We start from the raw sequence: 24706 nt of genomic DNA, 5'->3' as shown, positions 1-24706 counted from the left end.
AACGCATCCCGCCCACCCCGGCGATATGTAATGATAAGCGAATAAAAATAAATAAATGTTGTACAAACACCCGTGTAGGAAAGTGTGTTGAACGATCGCTCGTGCGCCGCTCGTGCGCCGTAGCATTAAGTAATAAACAAAATAAAAATAAAATTGTAGGAACGCTCAACTGCAGCACGAATGCCAGAAATAAACCATATAGTCATAGTTTTAAAAAAATGTACGCAAAGTTAAAATAAAAAGAGTTCTAACCCTCCAAATAGCGCTCTGCAACATGTACCAATAAGCATACATAAAAGAAAAACTCACCATAATGCACCCAGCACACCCCGGCGACGTGTAACAAATAAATTTAAATAAATGTTGAACAAACGCCCGTGTACGAAAGAGTGTTGAGCGATCGCTCGTGCGCTGTAGCGTTAAGTAACAAACATATTTAAAATAAAAAAACCGCACGGAGTGGGCAAAGACCCAGAAAAAATTAGAACACCAACCCGCTCAGCTGCGGCAGGAAGCAAATAAGCATACATAAAAGAAAAAAACTCACCGGAATGCATCCAGTCCAACCCGGCGATGTGTAATAAAAAATTAACACGCAGACGAAAAGATATATTAAAAATAGTAACACCCACATACGCCGTGTAGAGTGCAACCCGCACAACCGACAGCGTTAAACGATAAGTAAATTTATAAAATATATTACAAAGCGGGAGCACACGTCTGTACTCCGTGTATGCACTCCTGAAACTGTTGACAAAATTCTCGCGCGACGGAAGCCAGGAGAAGGGAAAGTTGTTTTTAACACTGGCAGGCAACATTCTATACTAACTTGCAGGAGAGTCACGGAACACGCCTAAGCGTGGAACACGATTAAAAACGTACAGACCAGTAATACATGAAACCGCCGAACTATGTGAAAAAAAAAAATATCATAAATCAAGTGTAAATACAAAAGACCAATAAATACATAATAAAACAAAACAAAATGATATAGAAGACACTCACGAACACAATACAGCGCAATGCATATAAAATCGCCAATCACAGATAATAAAACCTCAGCAGCGAAAACACCCATGAAATAATACTCGCTTAATGAGACATCATGATGCAAAGAGGAAAAATACATCCCTATATGTAAATAGGAAAAATATAACAATCGCGGAACCACGAAAAAACAATCAAAACCATCGACAGCAAAAGCAAGAAAGGTAATAAAATTACTAATCCAGTAACACATTGATGAAATAAATAACGCAGACAGGTAAGGACGGAAACCTCTATATCCACCCAAAAAAAAAATTATACCACTAGGCTAAACATAACCCATAAGTAAATCACAATAAACCAAAACCAGAATTTAAAAAAAAAATCTATCTACGAGAACAATATTATAAAACTACCACACTCTCAAGTCAACACACCAAATGGCATGACCCGATAAATGACAACATAAATAAATACCAATAACTATAAAATACGTACATTATTAAAATAAGTTATTAAGCGACCGAAACATAAGAAACATACACCACAGCCCACATAAGACCTCGCGAACGAACGGCACAACACCAGAGACAAAACATGTGATTCCCATTTATTAAAAAAAAAAAATAGGACGCACATACGACTCTTTAGTGCTAGCCCCAGCTAGTATACATTCATCAATAAATAAAATCGGTTATATTATTATGTGTAGGCAATAAATAGGAAGTACAAGCGATATAGCCACAAGACGTTATTAAATAAAAAATATAGTAATAAAGTGTATGTATAGCCATTAAATAATATATATGTAAGTAAAACGTGTTATACCCTAAACTAAATATCTGCAGGTTTAAGCTCTATAGTCAAACTTTGTAGGAATATAAACATAAGTCGTTTTAACGGTCTGTGTAATACAAATGCTTATAGATCATCAGCTCTGACTAATTTGTACTTCATATAAGTAAACTAGTTCCCGGCTATAAACATAGCATTTTATTCTAATAATAAAAATAAACTATGTATCATTATAAAATAGTTATACCGTCGTTTCTAAATAACCATACTATTTATTTATACAAAAAAAATATTAAGTGCTATCCATCCTTCCCTTTCGCTCATGACATAAACATAGTGTGTGTGTGTGGTGTTTAAAATAAGGAGTGTTGACACCCATAAAGGAATATTGTATGAGTCATGTTGTACAGTAAGATTGCTTATAAGATCATTGTTAACATTCCATCAAGGCTAGATAAAAAAACAATCTCTATATAACGGTACATGAATAATCAGAGACCAACTATTGTCTTCATACTAGTAAATAATAATTAAGGATATGTTGGTGGGGGGGGGGGGGGGGGTAAATAAAAAAACCTATATAACTACATCCCAATAAGCATAGGAAGCTCTGGCGTTAATAACAAAACGTAAAATAAAAGGTTACTGGTTCAGTTTTAAATAAAAACTATATTCTACTACTACGCATTCAATTAAGCATAGGAAGCACTATAATCCCATTCCAACGAAACCTGAATAGAACATACCAGTAATGTTTGTGAAAGTACACACGAGGATAATCATATTAATAACCACTTAGCCAAAATCGTTTACAGAATAACAGACATAGCAATTCCTTGCCTCAAACACCGCTTCGCTTCAACGATGGTCCAGAAAACAAAAATTATATCTGCCTTCCCCAAGAGACTGCTACGGTCGCCTCGGCGGACCACTAGTAACTTTCATATTGCTTGAGGGCAGACGGAAATAACACACACGCAGTGTCCAACGAACACAAGCCCCCCAGCTGTAATGCTGGATAAAATAATGTATTAAAATATGTAAAACAACAAGGATGCCTTGCAAAGTATTAAGTACGCCACCCATGCCTTTTAACCATATATCGTGAACGACGAAGCCCGACAACGACTTTATAGTGACAAGGAGTAAAAAAGGAAATAATATTTACATGAAAGTAAACATGTGGTGTACGAATACTCATTTCATTACCCACCAACTATGTACTACCTACTAGTGCTAATCCATTTATTGCCAGACTTAAAATAACCAATTATTACTATCTTTACATTAAAATTAATATAGTGTCAGGAGAATACTAAAAAAAAAAAAAATAATAAGTATTGAAGTAACTGAAGCATTTACACAAACAAAACTGTATAATTCTCATCATAAACGCTCCTTGAATCTTTACCCCCACATAGACAATTCGTTAATATTTATAGTTATCAGTAATAAATAACAAGTCAACTCGAAAAAACCAAACAACGCCTACAGGCATATTGCAACCTACATCGAAACAACCACTAGATGCCCAACCCAAGACTCAAACCTAGACACTTCATAAACCCACAGAGACGGCCAGGAGAAATTACATTCCATATACTACAGATACCGTACTAAAAAAGACACGAATATGCCAATAAGAGCAGGTGTAACCGCCATAACTGAAAGTATTATATAAAAGAAACAATACATTAATACCACAGCCTCAAAAATAAAAAAACACAAAACAGGAGAATGAACTAAAAGAGCAATTTCAAAAGTCTAAACTGAACAGAAAAATTAGGTAAATATTGACGTATACATATGAGAGTACAAGTAAGTAGAAATATATATTAAAAAAATTACATTACCTAGCGTAAGAAAAATGCATTCAGAAAGACCAGACATCGCTTCCCCATCACAAAATGTTTGATGGTAATAGTCACAATTCCTAATAACATACCTGTGAAATAGAAAGAGTTAAAGACACAGACTATAAAAAAAGATAACCACTCGTTAAAGACGCGTAAAAGTTAAAGGACTAAGCTAAATGAATAAAATGAAGCCACATATACGTTTGCGACAAAACACGTATCCTATACTAAATATCACATCCCCAATAAATTAAATTCATCATCTAAAAGAAAACGTTTTTTTTGTTCACCTAAAAGAAACCTAAGTTCAAAAACCCATATGGAAGAAAGATTCCGCATTATATTTAAGAATATTGAAAGGAATTTCGAACTCTAGAGACCCATGGTCGCACAAATTATTTTAATTATGTATGTTCGCAGACAATTTGAGAAAAAATGGATTTTATGTTTGCTCAAGTGCTATGTAGTGACAAGAAACGAAAAAATACGGAATTATATATATTTTTATACCAACCATACAATTATAACAATTTAAATATGAAACATATAAAAAAAACCTCGCGTATGTCGTATATCTATAACCATACTGTCACCAGTAGTTGCCTGTACACATAATGAAGTAATAATAAACAACCAGTGGTTACAAACAGAAATATTACAAAAAATATGCACTTAACAATGAGTCTGGTTATTCAGAAGCATATAGTAATAAAAATACAATTGAAAAGCAAACCAAATTACCAATAATATGGAATCACTTAAAAAAAAAAAACAAAGTTCAGACATTACAAACACAGAAAGGTGGGAAAACGCAAGTAGATCAGTAAAAGCTTCAAAGACCAATTCCCTTGCGGATAAAGGATGATAATCATTCCATTAGCACACATTGACCCACATATGTATCAAAACACAGGGTTAGATCGTAACACACACACGACTTCCAGGATGATTCCACCATCATGTTTGGAACCTTTATACTTATTTTAAATTTAAATTTACATTGACTAACAACGAGAACTGTAATATATAAATAACAGAACCGATAGTAGCTAAACACAACACTCTTAATAGAATATTCTTCATCACTTTCACAAACCCATCCGTGAAATAAAATTGAAGCAGCCAAGAAAAAGTATTGATATAAAGACCTTAAACTCTGCCGACCACCGCAGCCCAGCATGAGTTGCCAGACGTGTCCTTCACAGACAGAAGGGGTTGCCAGTGCGCAACCAATATGTAATTATTGTAAAAGACGCATCTAAAAAATCAAACATGTACGTTAAACCAGGCTAACATTCTCATACTGTAAGTGAAAACAGGCCGGAACACAACTTGGTAAACTAATATTAGCTATTCTTAAACCTTAAATACATACAATGTAAGAACTCGCACTAGCCAATTTACACTCATATTCCACAAAATATAAATTTACCGAGATACAATGACACGAATATATGCATGAATGATAGATAAGTACTATACAAGACACAAAATTCAAAACATATATATCAAAGTACACTTTCAATACTAACCCAAAGAAACAGAAAATTCCATTACACCCTAAGCATTGTATATGAAAGTAAGCACATATCACAATTGAACTAGAAAAAAAGCTAGCGAACACAGACAAATATTCATCATAACACCATTGGGTGGAAAGAAGATAGTACCATCAATTTCATCATTACAGCCACATGCATTAAGAAAGAAAATATATACCTATAAGTATACTTTTATTAACCACACAGGAATCATTTAGTGTATAATCGTTGTGTAGTAAAATTAGGAGGATAAAATTACATGTATTAAAAAAAATATATATAATTACAACTATTAAAAAGTATATGTGTTAACTCATAATAATTGCAAAACCATTAATGAAACCTACAAAACCTCACTCTTCCTCTCTCTCCCTCTCTCTCTCTCTCTGTCACGCTTTCTCTCTCTCTGTCACTCTTTCTCTCTCTCTCTGTCACTCTTTCTCTCTCTCTCTGTCACTCTTTCTCTCTTTCTCTGTCACTCTTTCTCTCTCTCTCTCTCTCTCTCATTCGCTCTATATACTGGTTACGAAATTCCACGATTGATGCAATTAACTTAGAGATAACCCCCACACAGATGCATTGAAACGTCAACTACATTCCGCTTTTAAGAGGAAAACGAGAGCAACACGAGAACACTCGCAGGCTCACAGCAACGTCCACCACATGTACACACAAAACTAACCAATCGTTCCCACCGGAGGGTGAAGAACCCCCAGCAAAAGGCAAACACCTCCGCTTAAACACAATAACAAGTGACCTAAATGTAGAACGATAGTGCTAACGCGAGCAAACAAATTGGTTAAAAACTTTATTTTAGAATAATGGAAGCAATACGCCCTTCAATTCTGTGTCTCAACTCTGGAAAATCATTACGTAGCGGTGGCAATTTTACAACATATTTTATAAAGAACCCTAAAGGAAAAAAGAAAAAAAATCTCAAAGTAAATGATGAAAACAAAAACATAGTATGTATTTGTCGGTCGATGGTAGTAAAATAATGTGAGATAAAACATTAAAATAATGTTAAATAAATTTATTCATTTTTTAACTATAAAATTACTCCATTTATAACCATAAGTTTTTTTGATAATAATTCAACAAATCAACATAGACTTAAATTAATTAAAAATTGTAATAATAAATTCTTAAAATAAATTTATTTCCTTTAACAAATGAACATAAAGATTAAAATTAATTTAAAAAATAGTTTAATAATAAATTTTAAAATCTATTCATTTTTTTTTTATATTATAAAACGACTCTGCTTTTAACCATTAGTTTTTGATAATTTTCAACAAATAAACATAAATTAAATTATTAAAACAATTAATAATAATAATAATGCAGCCGCAAATTTTTTTTTTTAAGTAACGTTTTGTTATTAACGCCAGAGCTTCCTATGCTTATTGGGATGTAGTTATATAGGTTTTTTTATTTACCCCCCCCCCCCCCTATATCCTTAATTATTATTTACTAGCATGAAGACTATAGTTGGTCTCTGATTATTCATGTACCGTTATATAGAGATTGTTTTTTTATCTAGCCTTGATGGAATGTTAACAATGATCTTATAAGCATTCTTACTGTACAACATGACTCATACAATATTCCTTTATGGGTGTCAACACTCCTTATTTAGAACACCACACACACACACTATATATATATATGTCATGAGCGAAAGGAAGGATGGATAGCACTTAATATTTTTTTGTATAAATAAATAGTATGGTTATTTAGAAACGACGGTATAACTATTTTATAATGATACATAGTTTATTTTTATTATTAGAATAACATGCTATGTTTATAGCCAGGAACTAGTTTACTTATATGAAGGACAAATTATTAAGAGCTTATGATCTATAAACATTTGTATTACACAGACAGTTAAAACGACTTATGTTTATATTCCTACAAAGTTTGACTATAAGAGCTTAAACCTGCAGATATTTAGTTTAGGGTATAACACGTTTTACTTACATATATATTATTTAATGGCTATACATACACTTTATTATTATATTTTTTATTTAATAACGTCTTGTGGCTATATCGCTCTGTACTTCCTATTTATTGCCTACACATAATACTATAACCGATTTTATTTATTAATGAATGTATACTAGCTTGGGCTAGCACTAAAGAGTCGTATGTGCGTCCTATTTTTTTTTTAATAAATGGGAATCACATGTTTTGTCTCTGGTGTTGTGCCGTTCGTTCGCGAGGTCTTATGTGGGCTGTGGTGTATGTTTCTTATGTTTCGGTCGCTTAATAACTTATTTTGATTATGTAGGTATTTTATGGTTATTGGTATTTATTTGTGTTTTCATTTATCGGGTCATGCCATTTGGTGTGTTGACTTGAGAGTGTGGTAGTTTTATAATATTGTTCTCGTAGATAGATTTTTTTTTTAAATTCTGGTTTTGGTTTATTGTGATTTACTTATGGGTTATGTTTAGCCTAGTGGTATAATTTTTTTTTTTTGGGTGGATATAGAGGTTTCCGTCCTTACCTGTCTGCGTTATTTATTTCATAAATGTGTTACTGGATTAGTAATTTTATTACCTTTCTTGCTTTTGCTGTCGATGGTTTTGATTGTTTTTTTCGCGGTTCCGCGATTGTTATATTTTTCCTATTTACATATAGGGATGTATTTTTCCTCTTTGCATCATGATGTCTCATTAAGCGAGTATTATTTCATGGGTGTTTTCGCTGCTATTTTATTATCTGTGATTGGCGATTTTATATGCATTGCGCTGTATTGTGTTCGTGAGTGTCTTCTATATCATTTTGTTTTGTTTTATTATGTATTTATTGGTCTTTTGTATTTACACTTGATTTATGGTAATTTTTTTTTCACAGTTATAGGTCGTCGGTTTCATGTATTACTGGGCTGTATGTTTTTAATCGTGTTCCACGCTTAGGCGTGTTCCGTGACTCTCCTGCAAGTTAGTATAGAATGTTGCCTGCCAGTGTTAAAAACAACTTTCCCTTCTCCTGGCTTCCGTCGCGCAAGAATTTTGTCAGCAGTTTCAGGAGTGCATACACAGAGTACAGACGTGTGCTCCCGCTTTGTAATATATTTTATAAATTTACTTATCGTTTAACGCTGTCGGTTGTGCGGGTGGCACTCTACACGGCGTATGTGGGTATTACTATTTTTAATATATCTTTTCGTCTGCATGTTAATTTTTTATTACACATCGCCGGGTTGCACTGGATGCATTCCGGTGAGTATTTTTATGTATGCTTATTTGCTTCCTGCCGCAGCTGAGCGGGTTGGTGTTCTAATTTATTTCTGGGTCTTCGCCCACTCCGTGCGGTTTTTTTATTTTAAATATGTTTGTTGCTTAACGCTACGGCGCACGAGCGATCGTTCAACACTCTTTCCTACACTGGCGTTTGTTCAACATTTATTTAAATTCATTTGTTACACGTCGCCGGGGTGTGCTGGGTGCGTTCCGGTGAGTTTTTCTTTTATGTATGCTTATTGGTACATGTTGCAGAGCGCTATTTGGAGGGTTAGAACTCTTTTTATTTTAACTTTGCGTACATTTTTTTAAAACTATGCCTATATGTTTTATTTCTGGCATTTGTGCTGCAGTTGAGCGTTCCTACAATTTTATTTTTATTTTGTTTATTACTTAATGCTACGGCGCACGAGCGGCGCACGAGCGATCGTTCAACACTCTTTCCTACACGGGTGTTTGTACAACATTTATTTATTTTTATTCGCTTATCATTACATATCGCCGGGGTGGGCGGGATGCGTTCCGGTGAGTTTTTTATGTATGCTCATTTGCTATTTTTTTTATTACCTCGGTAACATACGTAATTTGTTTCTGGCGATTGTGCTGCAGCTACATTTAATTTTTAATTACTGAACGCTTCGTGTTACCTGTAGGGGACCTAACTTTGCTTAATAAGTTTCTATGCTTATGCCACTGGTAGAGAGCCAATTACTACACAGCGTTTGTACAATATTTATTTTAGTTGACTTAAAATAATAGTCTTTGTCCTAACTATGCTTATGCCACTGGTAGATAGCCAATTACTTTAGAATGTTTGTACAGTATTATAAATTTTAACTATGCTTATTATTATTTGAACGTGATCTACCACAAAAGAGGTCATACTTTTTTTAACTATGCTTATTTTGACTATGCTTGTAACACTAATGCATTTCCACACACAGTGTTATTTTTAAAGGAATTATGCTTATGATATGATGTGGGAATTATAATTGCTCATTTTGTGCTTGACGTCTCAGCGGACATCTCGCTCTCTCTGCGCTGGGTTTTGAGGTTATGTTGCGCTCTATTTAGTCATGGATAGTATGGCGGGACTTTTAAGCATAGCGGTAAATGGTTTATTTGGAAATTTAAAATATGACTGTTGGAAATTAAATATGACGGTAATTTATTTTAGCATAATGGCGTGGGGTTGCTTTTAGGCATACTTGGGATGGGTGTTTGCTTTAAGCATACATCATGGCGGAATTTTATTTATTTTTAGAAATTTAAATATGGCGGTTAAATTATTTTTTTTTCGGAGTTTAAATATATCGGTTTATGCATAGCTAGTATGGTGGTGGTTTCTTTTTAGGCATACTTGGGGTGGGGGGGGGGGGGTGTTTTACGCATACAACATAGCGGTTTAAGCATAGTGGTTGGAAATTTAAACATGATGGTTTAGGTGTAGTTAGTATCAGTGTCGTAGCCAGGATTTGTGTAAGGGGGTGTTAAGAAGCATGGGGCCCCCCCCCCCGCCCCCATATTAAAGCGGGGGGTCCGGGGGCCCTCCCCCCGGGAAAATTTGGATTTTAAGGTGTAAAATAGTGCTATTTTAGCAGTTTTCGGTACTTAAATTTAAATATTGTAATGGTAAAATTTTTATTAATTTTAATATGAAATTTGTTTGAGTGATGGATAAGAAATTAATTAAAGATTTGGTGCTAAGGGGGGGGGGGGAGGTTTGAACCCCTAAACCCCCCCACCCCTGGCTACGCCCCTGGTTAGTATGGCAGGGATTTTAATTCCTAACTATGCTTAATACTTAACTATTGTTATTACTAAACACACTGGTAGAGAGCGAATTACTACACAACGTTTGTACAATATTTATTTTACTTGACGTAAAATAATAGTCTTTGTCCGAACTATGCTTAATACATTTCTATGCTTATTCATTCTATATCTATGGCATATTTTCTCTCTCTCTGGTCCCGTACTTTTATACGGTGATATACATTTTTAACTATGCTTATTACATTTTGTTATTTTACACTATGCTTTTTACTTGGTGTGTAGCACAAGTGCTAACACTAAAGCATATTTTACGTTACTTTTTTTCTTTCTGGACAAGTACTATAAGATTGCTTGAGGTTTCTTTTTTGTTCTCACTTTACATTATGTCCTCGCGGCGACAACATGGTGGTCGCTCTCTGTGTGAGGTTTTTGAGGTTATGTTACGCTCCATTTAGTCATAGCTAGTATGGCGGGGATTTTAAGAATAGCAGCAAATGTTTTAGACATAGTTAGTATGGCGGCGTTTGTGGAGTGGTGTGGTTTATAGACATAGCTAGTATGGTTACATTATTTAAGCATATTTTTTTCGATATTTAAACTGGCGGTGGTTGTGGAGTGGTGGGGGTTTGCTTTACGCATAATGGTGGGGGTTTGCTTTAGGCATACATCATGGCGGCATATTTGTTTTTTGGGAATTTAAAAACATGGCGGGTTAAGCATATCTTCCTTATTTAATTCTACTCTCCTCAAATGGTCTCGTGTTCTGGTGGGTAAGGTGTCTGCTTTCTAATCTCGACGTTGTTTGCGTCCCACGGATAGAATCCCCACGCCGCCCAGCTTTTTTGAATACAATTCCCGCCTTCGGAGCGACGGTAGCACGCTCCGGTAACCAAAGGCTGAACTAAGATGAGGCCTCCAGTGGCTGCGACAGTGGCGCGCCCTGGTAACCAATGTCAACAACAATGGCGGCCCCCATGAAACAAGATAGCGGTCTCAGATTGTTTCTGGATCAATGTTTGCATAACAATGGCTGCGTAATGTTGACGTCTTTCCAAGATGTCAACATTACGTGAGCAATGTTTACATTTCAATGTTTACATTGGTCCAGTAATGTCCTGCTCCCCCTACTAACCTACTTTCTTTGATCTGATGTAGGTATATTATTGGGTATAAATAAACAATTTAATATGAGTTTTATTAAATATCTTCTTACATATGTACTTTCAAGCTCTTGGCGCCTACAGTGTACATAAAGTATGTAAAATATTTACATACCTGGTTCTTCGTTTACCAGGTATATTTTGCAATTGTTAAAGAACAATGACTGAAATGATGTGTGTTATAAACTATAAGTCCTTCAATAACTGGTGTGATTTATAATACTGTGAAATTTTGAGGATAGTATGACCAATAGGATGTTAATATGATGATGTGACATTTGCTTGATACTTCGCTTGAATGAAATTTAAATGTTGACTTTGTGATGAAAGCTGCAAGTGCGTGCATTGCGTGTCCATTTCATTTGTCGAATTTGCTTCCAAATGTGATACCATTTTCGATGAGTGGACTTCTATTTTTAATGTTGTTTTGACTCGAGTATTATAGTAATTGGTTCTTGATTTGACTAGCGTATTATTCCATCCTGTGTTTGTTACTGTCGTTATCGGTGTAACGATCACCTAGTTTGTTTCTTCTGGTGCATAAGTCGCGTAATTACCTGTTCTTGTCAACTCGATGGCATCTTTACCGACTTAAACGTTGAACTCGATGGATGTTGTACCATCGTCTACGGGAACCCTAACGTCAGCGGCAACGATGAAGGAGCATATCCCGACGGCAACGACGATGTCAACAGTCGTGGTACCACCAGCAGAAGAGAGCTTAATGACTACAGAGCTGTCTACACAGGAAAACTCGACGAACTTTGTTTCGCCCTCGATGGAGACTTCAATGGCTGGTGATTTAACAACTGACGAACATCGGTGCTGTTACTGTGATAAGATTTTCACAAACAACAGCATGCTCAACGACACGAAAAGAGAGAATGTGCCAAGAATCTGTATCGTAAAATGTTTGTTTGTGAGAAATGCCATAAGCAGTTCGCTAGAAAAGATAATATATAAACGCACATGAAGACATGCAAAGGTCCTGCTGTTCGGCAGAAAGTAAAGGTTTCTATTCAACAACGATGCATTGATGTTCATAAGAGTATGCATGGAGATGGCGCAACTGCAGCAACGTAAGTGTCTGGATCAGGTCTGAAAGGTTCGTCTTCATCAGCAAGGTATCCTTGCAGCCACTGTGATACGTCGTTCACATTTTCCCATGATGCACGAAGACATGAGAGGAGTAAATGCGAGAAGAATCCATCTCGCATGAAGTTTCGCTGCGATGAGAGTCATTTGTTTTATATGTATTGATAGTTTGCGACGACATGTGAAAAAATGCAACAGTAAAGTCCGTGTGTCTACTGAAGAACTACCTGTAGAAATTTCTACTCCTCGCTTTAGATTGGAGACTCGTAAGCGTACAAGCAAGAAAACCGATGTGCAGCAACCAATTGGTATGGCATCTGAACATGAAAATAAACATAAGACTGTGTTCGGAGCATTACAAGTGAATGATAATGGGTTCTACTTGGCGCAGTCTGCATTTCGTGGAACATTGAAGACTACTATTATCTAAATACGTTAGGTGAGTCGAAAGACATTTGTAATTTTCTTGATGATATCAGAGAGGACATAATCAATCAGCTTACTGATGACGTAGCAACAAATGGACCTTTGAAATATAACTTGTGGTTGGACTGTATATATGGAAAGCCGTATCCATTCGAAGACTAAGTGAAGAATGATGCATTCAAGACATCGGCTGCAGTAATTTACAATTCTGACGATGCGAAGCAAACTGTTAAACACACTGTCGAGAAACTCTGTCAAGAGGAGGAGAACCATGTCAGTAAAGGTTCTGGTCGGACTCTGTCTAGTATAAACCGATTGGAGCTAAGAATTAGTAATTTCACGCCTATGAAGACCTAAATGTTTATAATATTACTAACATTCGCAAGTGATCCTGTAGTATAATAGGAATTATGTAATAAAATGTATTTTGTGAAAGAACTTGTGTTGTTTTATTTCTCGAACCTGTCACTATTATGTTAAATTGTTGTTATATTTAAAAAAAAATTCATCATCCAGTATCGTACCAAGGACTTAAGTCGATCTAATTAATCATTTTATTGGTTGCAAATTTATTTAATGAAATTTGTCCTTTTTCCCGAGTTATAGCTAAATAATTACGACTTTCCAAGATGGTGGACATGCTGGTTTATATGATGATGGTAGTAGAGGATTTTAAGCCTCTTTAAGAATTTTGAGCATGATTTTTTGAAGTTATTATTTTTTACATAAAAGTATCGAACAAAGTACAGGAACTGACCAGATCAATCAGTATATTGATTTTAAATGTATTTAATGAATTTTGGAATTTTTTCCCGAATTTCTAACTAAATAATTACACGATTCCAGATGGCTGCCATAACGAAACATGCAACATTAATAGGATCCAATATGGCGGTCATAACGTAAAGTGTAACGATGACATCGTACTAAATCACGATGTCGGGCGTAACGAAACATGCAACAATTATATAATCCAAGATGGCGACCATAGCGATATGTGCAACAGTGGTTTTAAGTAATATTTTATTTAATTTTTATTTATTTCGATTGATTATTTTTTTAATGAATTTTTAAATCTTTACCATTTTTCTAACATAAAAATTATGGATTTTCAAAATGGTGGACATGACGTCATACTAGGTGACGATATATATGCTATGAAACAAGAAATATCGTCGCCATTTTTTTCCCCCTCACCGGGTTTGAACCGAGGACACCGAGCTCCGTGCCGTAAATGATTGTTTTTTTAATTTTTTTATTAAAATTTTATTAATTGTTTTTGTTTATAAATTTAAATTTTTTTTCATTAATAATCGGATAGTAAATAAAGATTTTCAAGATTGTGGATGTAACGATAATTACAACAGTGATATCATTATTCAAAATGGCGGCCATGGTATCCTAATTTTCAATGTCATGACCTCGGTGGCTTAAAGCGGCTAGCTCTAAGGACTCTTAAGCCACTTTTAGGATTTTGAGTTCTTTCTAAGGCAAAAAGTATTTTGAGGATTTTCTAAATCCTAATTTTTGAATTGTTGAATTTTTTGAGATTTTTTGTCGGTTTTTTCCTTCAAAAAAATGGAAATTTTGGTGATTTTTGAGGATTTTTTGGTAAATTTCTGAAAATTTTGGCAAATGTTGAAGGCCGAAGGTCAAGTCAAGGAATAAGGTCAAGGTCACGACCATCCAAGATGGCCGCCGTGACATCACAATCCAAGATGGCGGTCGGTTCCTCTGGCTCCTCAGCCTAAAGCCTGCTGCGCTCGTACTGGCCTAAACATACTACTCCCGCGAATGTTAATTATGCGGCCCGCATGTCAAAAACTATAAAAATTAATATTAATAAACCTACCAGAAAATCGACTCGAAATGCATTGAGCTCTATCTCACATAACTTTCCAACCATATGTGGCGCCGCAATAGAACTCTCGGTGCTCTATCCCACACAGGGGCTCTGCAATTTTGGCGCCTGCGGGCCGCATATCGTAACATAAGCTCCTTCTGCACAGGGCCGTGCTCCTTCTGCACAGGGCCGTGCTCCGCCGCGCTGTCTTTGACTGGCAGTAAGACAACATCGTAATCGTGTAGTGCTCGCGTTAACTGCAGTTGATATTCAGTTCTTGAGTTCATGTATTATGGTTCGGTTACTGTAATTTTTCTTTACCGAGCTTTTAAAATGAGTAACCTAGCGGTAAAACTAAAGATTGAAACAAAAAACAGAATGTATCAGGAAAAGCGGGATAATAATTACTTCATTGCAAACAACAATTGAATACTGCAGTGTTTGGAGTGCATGCAAATAGTGTCAGTGCCGAAGGAATATAATGTGAAAAGACATTACTCTACGATGCATGAAGAAAAATATAAGAAATATGAAGGACAGTCTCGAATTGCATTGATTCAAGATCTCAAAAAGAAACTCAAACACAGACAGGTATGTTTGATAAAGAATACGAAGACACAAACCTTAACTTTGTAGGCATCATATTCAGTTTCCCTTGAGCTTGCTAAGGATAAAAAACCTTTCTCTCGTGGTAATATTGTTAAGAGGTGTGCTGTAGAAATTGCAAAGGCATTTAAGAATGCCAATATTGCAGAAAAATTTTAATCAGTGCCCCTTTCACACCAAATTGTGCAAAGGAGGATTACAGAAAGTAACTCACATTTTTCGCTGTGTCTTAAAGAAAGCACAGATCAAACTGATGTCAGCCAGCTTCTAATTTTTGTTCGTGTTACTGGGGAAGATTTTTCTACAAAAGAAGAACTGTTGGATCTTTGTTCTTTTCATGGAACAACAACAGGGTGTGATGTGCCATTTATGAAGCAGTAAAAAAGTCAGATGATAAATTCGGTGGTTTCGGCAAATGTTCAGTGATTGTGACAGACGGTGCACCAGCAATGGTAAGAGAAAGGAATTGCTTGGAAGGACTTCTAAGAGAAAGTGGTGTGAATTGTCCCATTTTTCATTCCGTCATTCACCAGGAAGCATTGTGTGAGAAATCGGTGAAACAAAATGAAGTAATGAAAACAATGCTAAAGGTGATTAACATGATACGGGGTGGAAACAGAGCACTTGTACATCGCCAGTTCAAACAGTTCTTAGAGGAGATGGAATCAGAGCATGGGAACTCGCTTCTTTACAATCAAGTAAGGTGGTTGGATGCAGGAAAAAGCCTTGAGCGTTTTTTTTTGAGCTGAGAAAAGAAATTCCTGTATTTATTCATCATTTTGTTTCATCGGACACTACAGAACTGTAAAATGAGCTCCGAAACTCCGATTTTCTTCCGCAACTGGTGTTCTTGGATCTTGGCAGATATTACTGGTTATCTGATTGAACTCAACTTGAAACTTCAAGGCAAGGATCATTTGGTGTCAGATTTAATAAGCCACATAATTGTATTTCGCAATAAGTTGAATCTTTTTTAAACAGCTTTGGAGAAAAATGACTTGATACACTTTTCATGTTGCAGGCAACTAACAAAGAAACTTGAAAATGATGAAGCACTTAATTTTTTCTGAGTTCTGTGTAAATATTCAGAACATAATGGCAGAGTTTAAAACAAGATTTCAAGACTTCGAAAAAATTAAGAGCAGTATTGTGCTTTTTAACAATCCACTTGGATAAGCAGTACATGAACAACCAGCAGACTTACAACTTGAGCTGTGTGACCTGCAAGCTGATTCATTTCTTTAAATGAAAACAGAAATGGCTGCATTCTTCAAACTTATTTCTAGCCAACGATTTCCCACTTGTGTTATTTGGACGTAAAATGACATCAATGTTTGGGAGCACATACTAGTGCGAAAGTGTTTTCTCAGCCATGAAGTTCATCAAGAATAGCTACAGGAGTTCTCTCACAGATTCTTCTCTGCTGCATCTTTTGCGACTAGCTACAACAGAAATAGGTGTGGACATTCCTACTCTGGTAAATGATTCTGTTCGACCTCACTTGTCACATTGAAGATATTTTTGTTTCCTACTGTAGCTGTGTTGGTGTTCCTGCGATTTGACTAGTAGATAAGAAATTTTTTCATAGAACATTTTATTTTTAAATTTTTGTATATATTTTTAAAATTCAAAAATGTTTTTATTGCCACTTTTATTTTATTTAATACACAACCATAGAGTAAAACCTTAATTATCATTGTCATTTATATAAATTTTCATCAGCCAAAATGAAACGTGTATTATATGTGCGGCCCTTCAACCCAAAATCTGTCTCTCATACGGCCCTCGGCTTGATTGTAATTGGACAGCCCTGACTTAAACAAGTGACCCAAGCTATGGAACGTAGAGTAAGTTCTGACTTAGTTTCCACAGGTTTGTGCCCTTGTATAGTGGCAGTTGGCCCTGCTCACGTGGAATGGTTCCAGGCACCAGCTCCAGCCAGGAGCGCGCGGAGGATGGGGACGAGGATGCCTGGACGCTATGGGGCCGTGTCTCCAATGACTGGGAGAACTTCTGGAAGAAGAGGAACCAGTTTGTCAGGGTGTGTATGGCTCCACCCCTCTGGTCACTGGATGTCTGGAAGGCATTGATCTATGTCTTTGTTGGGTTTATTTGTGTACTTCTGTCACAATCCTTTTGGCAAATGGATTACACACTTTTTTTAAGACTGAACATAACTAATTACATTTTCAAAATCTACTTCGCCATCTTCCAGCATTGTTGACTGCGAATACAGTCTGCACTTTCTGCAAGATAATCTAATTTGTATGATGTTTGGCAGGCGTAATTTAAAATATAAATACTGATATATTTAAATGTTTGAAGTTTGATGTTTCACTAAACCTCTCTCAGCACTTAAAGCATGAAATTGAATTATTAAAATGTAGTTTTAGTTTACATGATTTCTTTTTCTTTTATTTATTAACGAATATTAATTACAAATTTGTGATGAACTTTGAGCCATTTATTTGAAATAAAATCTTTTGTCAGTAAAAGTGTCCACATGGCTTGAGATCGAAAAGTGAAAGGTTTTAATCACCAATGACACCCACCTGAGAATTCAGGTTTGAATAAGGTTTTCGATAAGGTATATATTCAGTCGCAAATGGTTTGAAATTGTATAATGCCTGTAGTGAAGTAATGAGTAATGATGAATTTAATTCAGGTTTCACAAGAATGAATCAAGAAAGAAATCAGTTGGTCATTGGATATTAAATACACCAGTAAATTACTGAATGATCTACAGTCTTTTTTTCTAGTTTGACATCACAATGACACTACAGACTCTTTGACAATGCACATTGTCTTGTGTATGAGTGAATTCAGAAGGAAACGGCTGTTATAGTTTCATTCTTCCATAAAATTTCCAGTCACATATTAGGATTATAACTTATTTTATCATCACAACATTTTACATTTAAATCAAATATTGAGAATTTTGTGATGTTACATCAATATTTTAAATATGCTTCATACATAAAGCTAATTAAATCAAACAAATATTTGAAATTTTAGTGCATTTTTGAAACGACTACTTTGCTGAAGAGTACCAGCAGACTTTCATTGATCTGATACATACTTGTTTATGTCCATCAAGTTCTGTGCCTTCGCATAGTGATCAATCACTAAATACTATTTAAGGTGAGAGGTGTATACAGAATTTGTTTTTGGTATAAATACTTAATAGTTTTCTTAGTGTTTTAAATGCTTTTCATGGTTATTGATAAATTATTTTCTTTAAACTGAGTTTGTAAATATCTGTAAGTGTGTGAGGCAGTTGTAAGTTCATTCAGTAATATATTCAGTAAAGCAAAAGTATTTTGCGGGGTTTAAGTGTACCTAGATGGCTCATGAGTGCATTTATCCGCAGCTGTTGCTTTGTTTTGCTCAAGATGGTTGTCTGTGGGTGGGGTTAGGTATGAAAAGCTAAATATACACACTTGGGAGTTAATTTGGGGGAGGGCCAGATGAGTTTCGCGGAAGTCCGTCGCAAAGGCAATGACTCTGGGGCTCTCTGGACCACTTCCTTAAGTTGTTTGCGAAGAAGAGCAAGAAACTCGAGTTTCGGGTACTGTTCAATAAATGAAAGTTGCTGTCTTTTGTTTGTCTGTTGTGTGTATTCAGGAACTTAACTGACCTCATGGCTTTGTGATATGTCTGTAGAATGTTAGTAAAAACACTGGTTTTGTGCTGCAGATTTGATATAAATTATGGTAGAATAATTTTAAAATGTTGATGATGATGATGATGATTATGTTGATGATAATAATAATATAATAGTGCCTTTTTTACACATTGTTGTTATTTCTTGTAAAATCGAAATTTTGTGCAGAATTTACGAATACAGTAAAATATTATCACTACTACAAACTGGGCATTCTTTTATACCTGTTTGACAAATAATGTTTTTGTCAAAGATACAAGGTTTTTTTTTATTTTAAATGTAACTCGTTGAAAAATATTTATTCTTTGAAAATAACTAACACTTCAAATTTTCCATTATTTGCATTATTTACCCCTTAAATTTTCTAGTTTCATAAGTTCACTTTGTAATTTTTTAATTCTGTGGACATTAAGTACACACATGGTTAAGGTTGATTAATCTACAACCAATATTTTTTAGTAATTTTTTTCTTAATTTCTTTTTATAAAAAATTTAACACGGGAAATTATTCAATAGTAAAGACATGAACAATTTGCCAGTTCATTTGACAAGATTTTTTTACAAGAATTGTATGCTTTAATTTGCTGTATTTCATGTTTGAACTTACATGCCCAATCCATATACGTATATTATATTGTTAGTCTCAACAAGGATTAACAGAACGGGTGAACCTATTTAATTATTTAAAAGCATTCAATATAAAGAAAGCTAGGCAACAGCTGTGGATACTTCACGTGATCCCTTCATAACCGTGGTACCCTTTTGTGGCAGTCGTGGGGCTTTCTGTTTCTTTGCTTTGTGCACTTTTTTTTTTGCAAACGAGCACTTACCTAAAGTGATCATCAAATTTTTATCACTTATAATTAAAGCCTGAAAGAGAGGATAAAACTGGGTTGAGAGAATCTTTAATAAAATGAAGTTGAACAATATTATTTTTATTGATCCACTCCTGCTTTGAAGCAGAAAGCTTTAAAACTTGTATTTTTACTTTTGTGTAGTTTTGTTGTTAAATATTGAGGTAAAATAAATGAAATGTGTGGTGTGAGTATAATAGTTCCTTAGCAGATAAAAAAAAATTTTTAAAAAATGTACAAATTATGTCTGTGGTTTTGACTTGTGTATACGTGAGTAATGAAAATAACTGTATAAGATATTTGTTCGATTAAAAAAGTCATTTTTAATCTTACATTAGCTCATATTAATGATTATTTATTTTCCATATCTGTTTGGTTTGCTAGTAAAAAAAACTTTTCAGTCATTTATTTTTTGGCAATATTTGCTTTGACTTTGTTTAAAAATTAAATATTCAGCTTCACTCAAATCCTAGCAGTTATGGGGTCTGTCTAGTCAGGGGTATATTTGTGTTAGTGAGGCAGAATGAAACGTGTGATGCTTGCTGGTGCTTCTTGTACGGTATCGTCTCTAGGCACAAGGCTTTGAACTAGCGCGCAGTCTTCTCATCATGCATAGGACAACTATGAAAGTCGAGCTGAAACCATAAAATTATGTGGTGTAGAAATGAAGATAAAGGTGTAATGGAATACTATTGAGTCCTTCCAAGAATTTGTCTGAATTATCAGGGCTAAAAATTTTCCTGAAAAGGCATATGTTAGCCATTTTCACTCTCATAAAAATATAGTTTAAAAATTAAATTCAGAAACAGAACTACTCATCCGGCTTCAGTGCACACCCCACTTGGATATCCTGAGCAGTTTCCAAATTCTGTGGTTTCTTCTGAAGCTCTGCACACCGTATGTGTGCCCGGTTAGGCAGCTGTCATTAATGAAAAAAATTATATATTTCTTTATGGCTGGTAACTTTTCTGGAAAACCATTTGTAATTATAGTCGAATATTTTCCTAAATGAAATGCACTTGGAGGAGACTGTTGAGTGTTATGTAACAAGCTTGGGAGAGAAAAGTGATTGTTCACTAATGTACTTTGTATTGTGTGTGGACATGCAGGATCTGGTTAGGAAGGGGGTGCCCCACCATTTCCGCGGCATCGTGTGGCAGCTGCTGTGTGGGGCGCACGACTCTCCAATCAAAAAACAGTACGCGGACTACATCAAGGCTACCTCGGCCTGTGAGAAGGTACCTCTGCTTCTTTGTAGAGTCTGGGTGTTCCTCTGCTGTTCATTACGGTATACTTCAGGAATGAGTTCAGTGTGTATTTTAGTGTTTACTTTTTTAATATACCATCAAAGTCACAGATTTGATTTTTATGAATTAGGCTTTGAACAGATGATACAGATTTAAAGGAGCAAAGGCCTTGGTGGCAGTAATTGCTAAGGCGGAATTCACGTAAGTAGCGTTGTGGTTTTTATCCCAACCCCGACGTGACAAAATGTTCATCTACTTAGTCAGTACCCAAGGGCTAATGAAGCTTACCTTAAGGGGTATTGATCCTAAATTAAAATTGCTCAGATAAATATTTCCTATCGTGAAATTTTTCATTACATTACAAATATGAGTTCCTGTAAAAAAATAAAAAATTTTAAAAAAATATATTAATAAATTTTTGAACAATTTAATTAAAATTTTATCATGTTTTGCAGAACCTCCAGCATGAAGCAAGTGCAACATTTGTTCAAGTAACTTGTTTTTACAAAACAATAAAGTATAAAGAATGTCCTGATGCAAAAAGATTCTTAAAACTGTGCTTCAAAAGTTTAAAATATTGAGTTTTAAATTCAGATGAAAATAAATTTTTTCAAGTGGCGCTCTAACAACTTTCAACACTAAATTAAATGAGTTTGTATCAAAAAGTTAGAAAGTTTTTACCACACGAGCATTGTTAAACATTTAAATGATGTATATCTTCAACAATGTTTAAGTTTAATTGCGTAGCTTTCTTGCTGGAGCAGCTAAGACAAAGAGTAAACTCCACTTGCCCTAAAGTCATTCGACCTAAAATTAATTTCGGCTGAATGCCTGTTAGGTCGAATGACTTTTAGGGCAATTGACTTTTAGGTAAAGTGACGTTTAGGAGATATGACTTTTAGAGCAAATGACTTTTAGGCGAAATGACTTTTAGGCGAAATGACTTTTAGGCCAAGTGACTTTTAGGCCAAGTGACGTTTAGGCCAAGTGACGTTTAGGAGATATGACTTTTAGGGCAAATGCCTTTTAGGGCAACTGACTTTTAGGTCAAGTGATGTTTAGGAGATATGATTTTTAGGGCAAATGACTTTTAGTCGAAATGACTTTTAGGCGAAATGACTTTTAGGCGAAATGACTTTTAGGCCAAGTGACGTTTAGGCCAAGTGACGTTTAGGAGATATGACTTTTAGGGCAAATGCCTTTTAGGGCAACTGACTTTTAGGTCAAGTGATGTTTAGGAGATATGATTTTTAGGGCAAATGAATTTTAGTCGAAATGACTTTTAGGGCAAGTGACGTTTAGGAGATATGACTTTTAGGGCAAATGACATTTTAGGGCAAGTGACTGTAAATAAAATATATTTATTTGTCGAACATTATATTCCTTCGTTAGTTTCCGTATAGTTTCCAATTGGTTTTGAGTTTTGCCACTAGATAGCAGTTTACTATACTTTAAAAGTCTTCTAGTTGCTTGTATTACCTGTTCAGAAAACATTAGTTTATTTTGTCGTTGATAGTATGGACGGGACATTTTCTTCGTACTAGTTAAGTTTGATAAAACTTTGAATTATAGATTGAAATATTGTAAATTTTCTATTATTTCTAGTTATTTATCTATTTTAAAGTTTATGGCATAATATACTGGCATGTTTAAAACACGCTGTGAACTATTAACCCGAAACAGTTGTTAATTTTTACGAACAACATTCATCCTTCAAAATATGTATGTATGAATACTTTTAAATTATGTGTTATACGTCTTCATTCTAAATGATTTTTCAATATGTTATAATATAAAACTTTTAGAAAATTAAGTGTTATTTTTTGTGAAGTGAATATTGCAGTTCTTATAGCTAAACTATCTCGCAATAAATGTTATAAATTTAAAAATATTACTTTTATTTATAACCTTTACATTATTTGCATTGTAAAGTTATGTAACATATTCACACAATTATCTATCATCGTGGCAATTCTTTCCTACATTGATTTCCATGTCTACTAAATTATAAAAATAATCATATTAACTGTAGTATGTTTTTATAATAATATGTATGTACTAAAATATATACAAATTATTAACACGACTTTTTTTATTAACAATGCTTGTCTGGCACGCTTGCATTCAGAAGTTTGAGTCCGAAAATCGCAAATTTGAATTGGAAAGGAGCTGCAAAACCAGAACACAAAACACAGGCTAATTAATTCAGCATTGTTAGCTATTTAAGCACGTAATCTGACAGCCTCACTATGTGACTACAACTCTACAAGTCTTGATTATGATATGTATTACGTACGTTCTTAATAAATGCAAACATTACGATTGTTATTATTTTCATGCAAAACAGCCATTTTAGTGTTATTAATGAGAAAAACGTACAAAGGAATGCGGTGAAAAAAAAAATATTGGTTGTCTGTAAAGTCGGTTTACGGACGATAGTTTAACGTGACAATGTCATAACAAAACATTGATGAAATGATTGCATACTTTTATGAATAAAATTGAATCATTTTTATTTAATTATCACTATTTTGTATGGATACAAAGAAGGAGTGAAATGAAATCTGCAATTTAATTGATAAATTTACTTTTATTTTCACTCATTAATTCAAATATGTTTATTACTTTAACGAAGAGATTATTTTAACTATAACTTTTATACATGTTTGCTATTTAACTTCTTTCAATCTGTGTTATTCTGTTAAGGATAGGACGATGATAGGAAAAGTAGGAAACAAATGGGAGTGTTTCAAGTTTATTGTGCCTCGAAAAAGTCAAATCGATGGTTGTTCCAATCGAGTGGAAGAGAGATAGATGTGGCGCAAGATTACAATGAGCGTAACGGGACAATGTGCGTAACGGGTCACTTTTTTGTGCGTGCAGCCGGCGTTCATCGATTTATTAGACGTTGTCACGTCAAAAATTAGAAAACAAATCTTGGTATTATCAGGAGACAGTTAACTGCTTATATGTTACGCAATTGGAAAAAAATGTTATAGAAAAAAACAGCAGTTGTTTTATATACTCAAACTAATGAGAACAAAGAAAATCCGCATATTTTATAAAATAATATAACTTGCATAATTTTACTTGCCAAATATCATATAGTGATTCAATTTTCTTTAAAAAATGAGATAATAAATTTTACTTAACTTTGCGAAAAATAAAAACTTCCGTTACATTTTACGAAACTGTAGCCGTAATACCTTTAAAAACAACATGTTGCGCAACCAACTGTTGTGCACTAAGTAGCTGTAGTAGGAAGGAATATTTAGATTTACTTACAATGTATAAGAAAGTGGATAACCATTGAATAATCCCAGCACGGTACATACAGCACTCAAGTAGTAAACACAGTAGGAATTTAGTTGTTGCATATGCAGACCTATTTCTCGAAGAATGCAAATCATAGTGCTGTTATACCCCCCTCCTATTTTTATAGGAAATCTGATTGTAAAAAGGCGCTTCGTTGTTCAAGTAGCTAGTCATTACGATAGGGGTAGGAATTTCCTTAGGCATATTTGGGTTTTTCGCATTTAAGGATCATGCTTGGACCATGCCGAAGAACGTTCTGCTTTCTCAGGTCCACGTTTATTGCCAAC

The 24706-nt window shown here is 34.7% G+C and overlaps 1 protein-coding gene across 7 annotated transcripts in view; it reads left to right on the top strand.

Annotated features, from left to right (window-relative positions):
• Positions 1 to 24706, top strand: part of LOC134527226 (ecotropic viral integration site 5 ortholog) — a 950124-nt gene that overhangs the window by 624729 nt on the left and 300689 nt on the right. For all 7 annotated transcript variants that reach the window (XM_063359715.1, XM_063359712.1, XM_063359717.1 and 4 more), the window contains exons 5-6: positions 17265 to 17380; positions 20967 to 21095. In XM_063359715.1, coding sequence (XP_063215785.1) covers positions 17265 to 17380; positions 20967 to 21095 — 245 coding nt within the window. The remainder of the gene's footprint in view (positions 1 to 17264; positions 17381 to 20966; positions 21096 to 24706) is intronic.

The sequence above is a fragment of the Bacillus rossius genome, chromosome 1 (genome assembly GCF_032445375.1).
Source record: "Bacillus rossius redtenbacheri isolate Brsri chromosome 1, Brsri_v3, whole genome shotgun sequence".
In the NCBI taxonomy this organism is placed as follows: domain Eukaryota; kingdom Metazoa; phylum Arthropoda; class Insecta; order Phasmatodea; family Bacillidae; genus Bacillus; species Bacillus rossius.
Note: the sequence above shows the minus strand (reverse complement) of the source record. Positions and strands in the feature narration are given on the sequence as shown.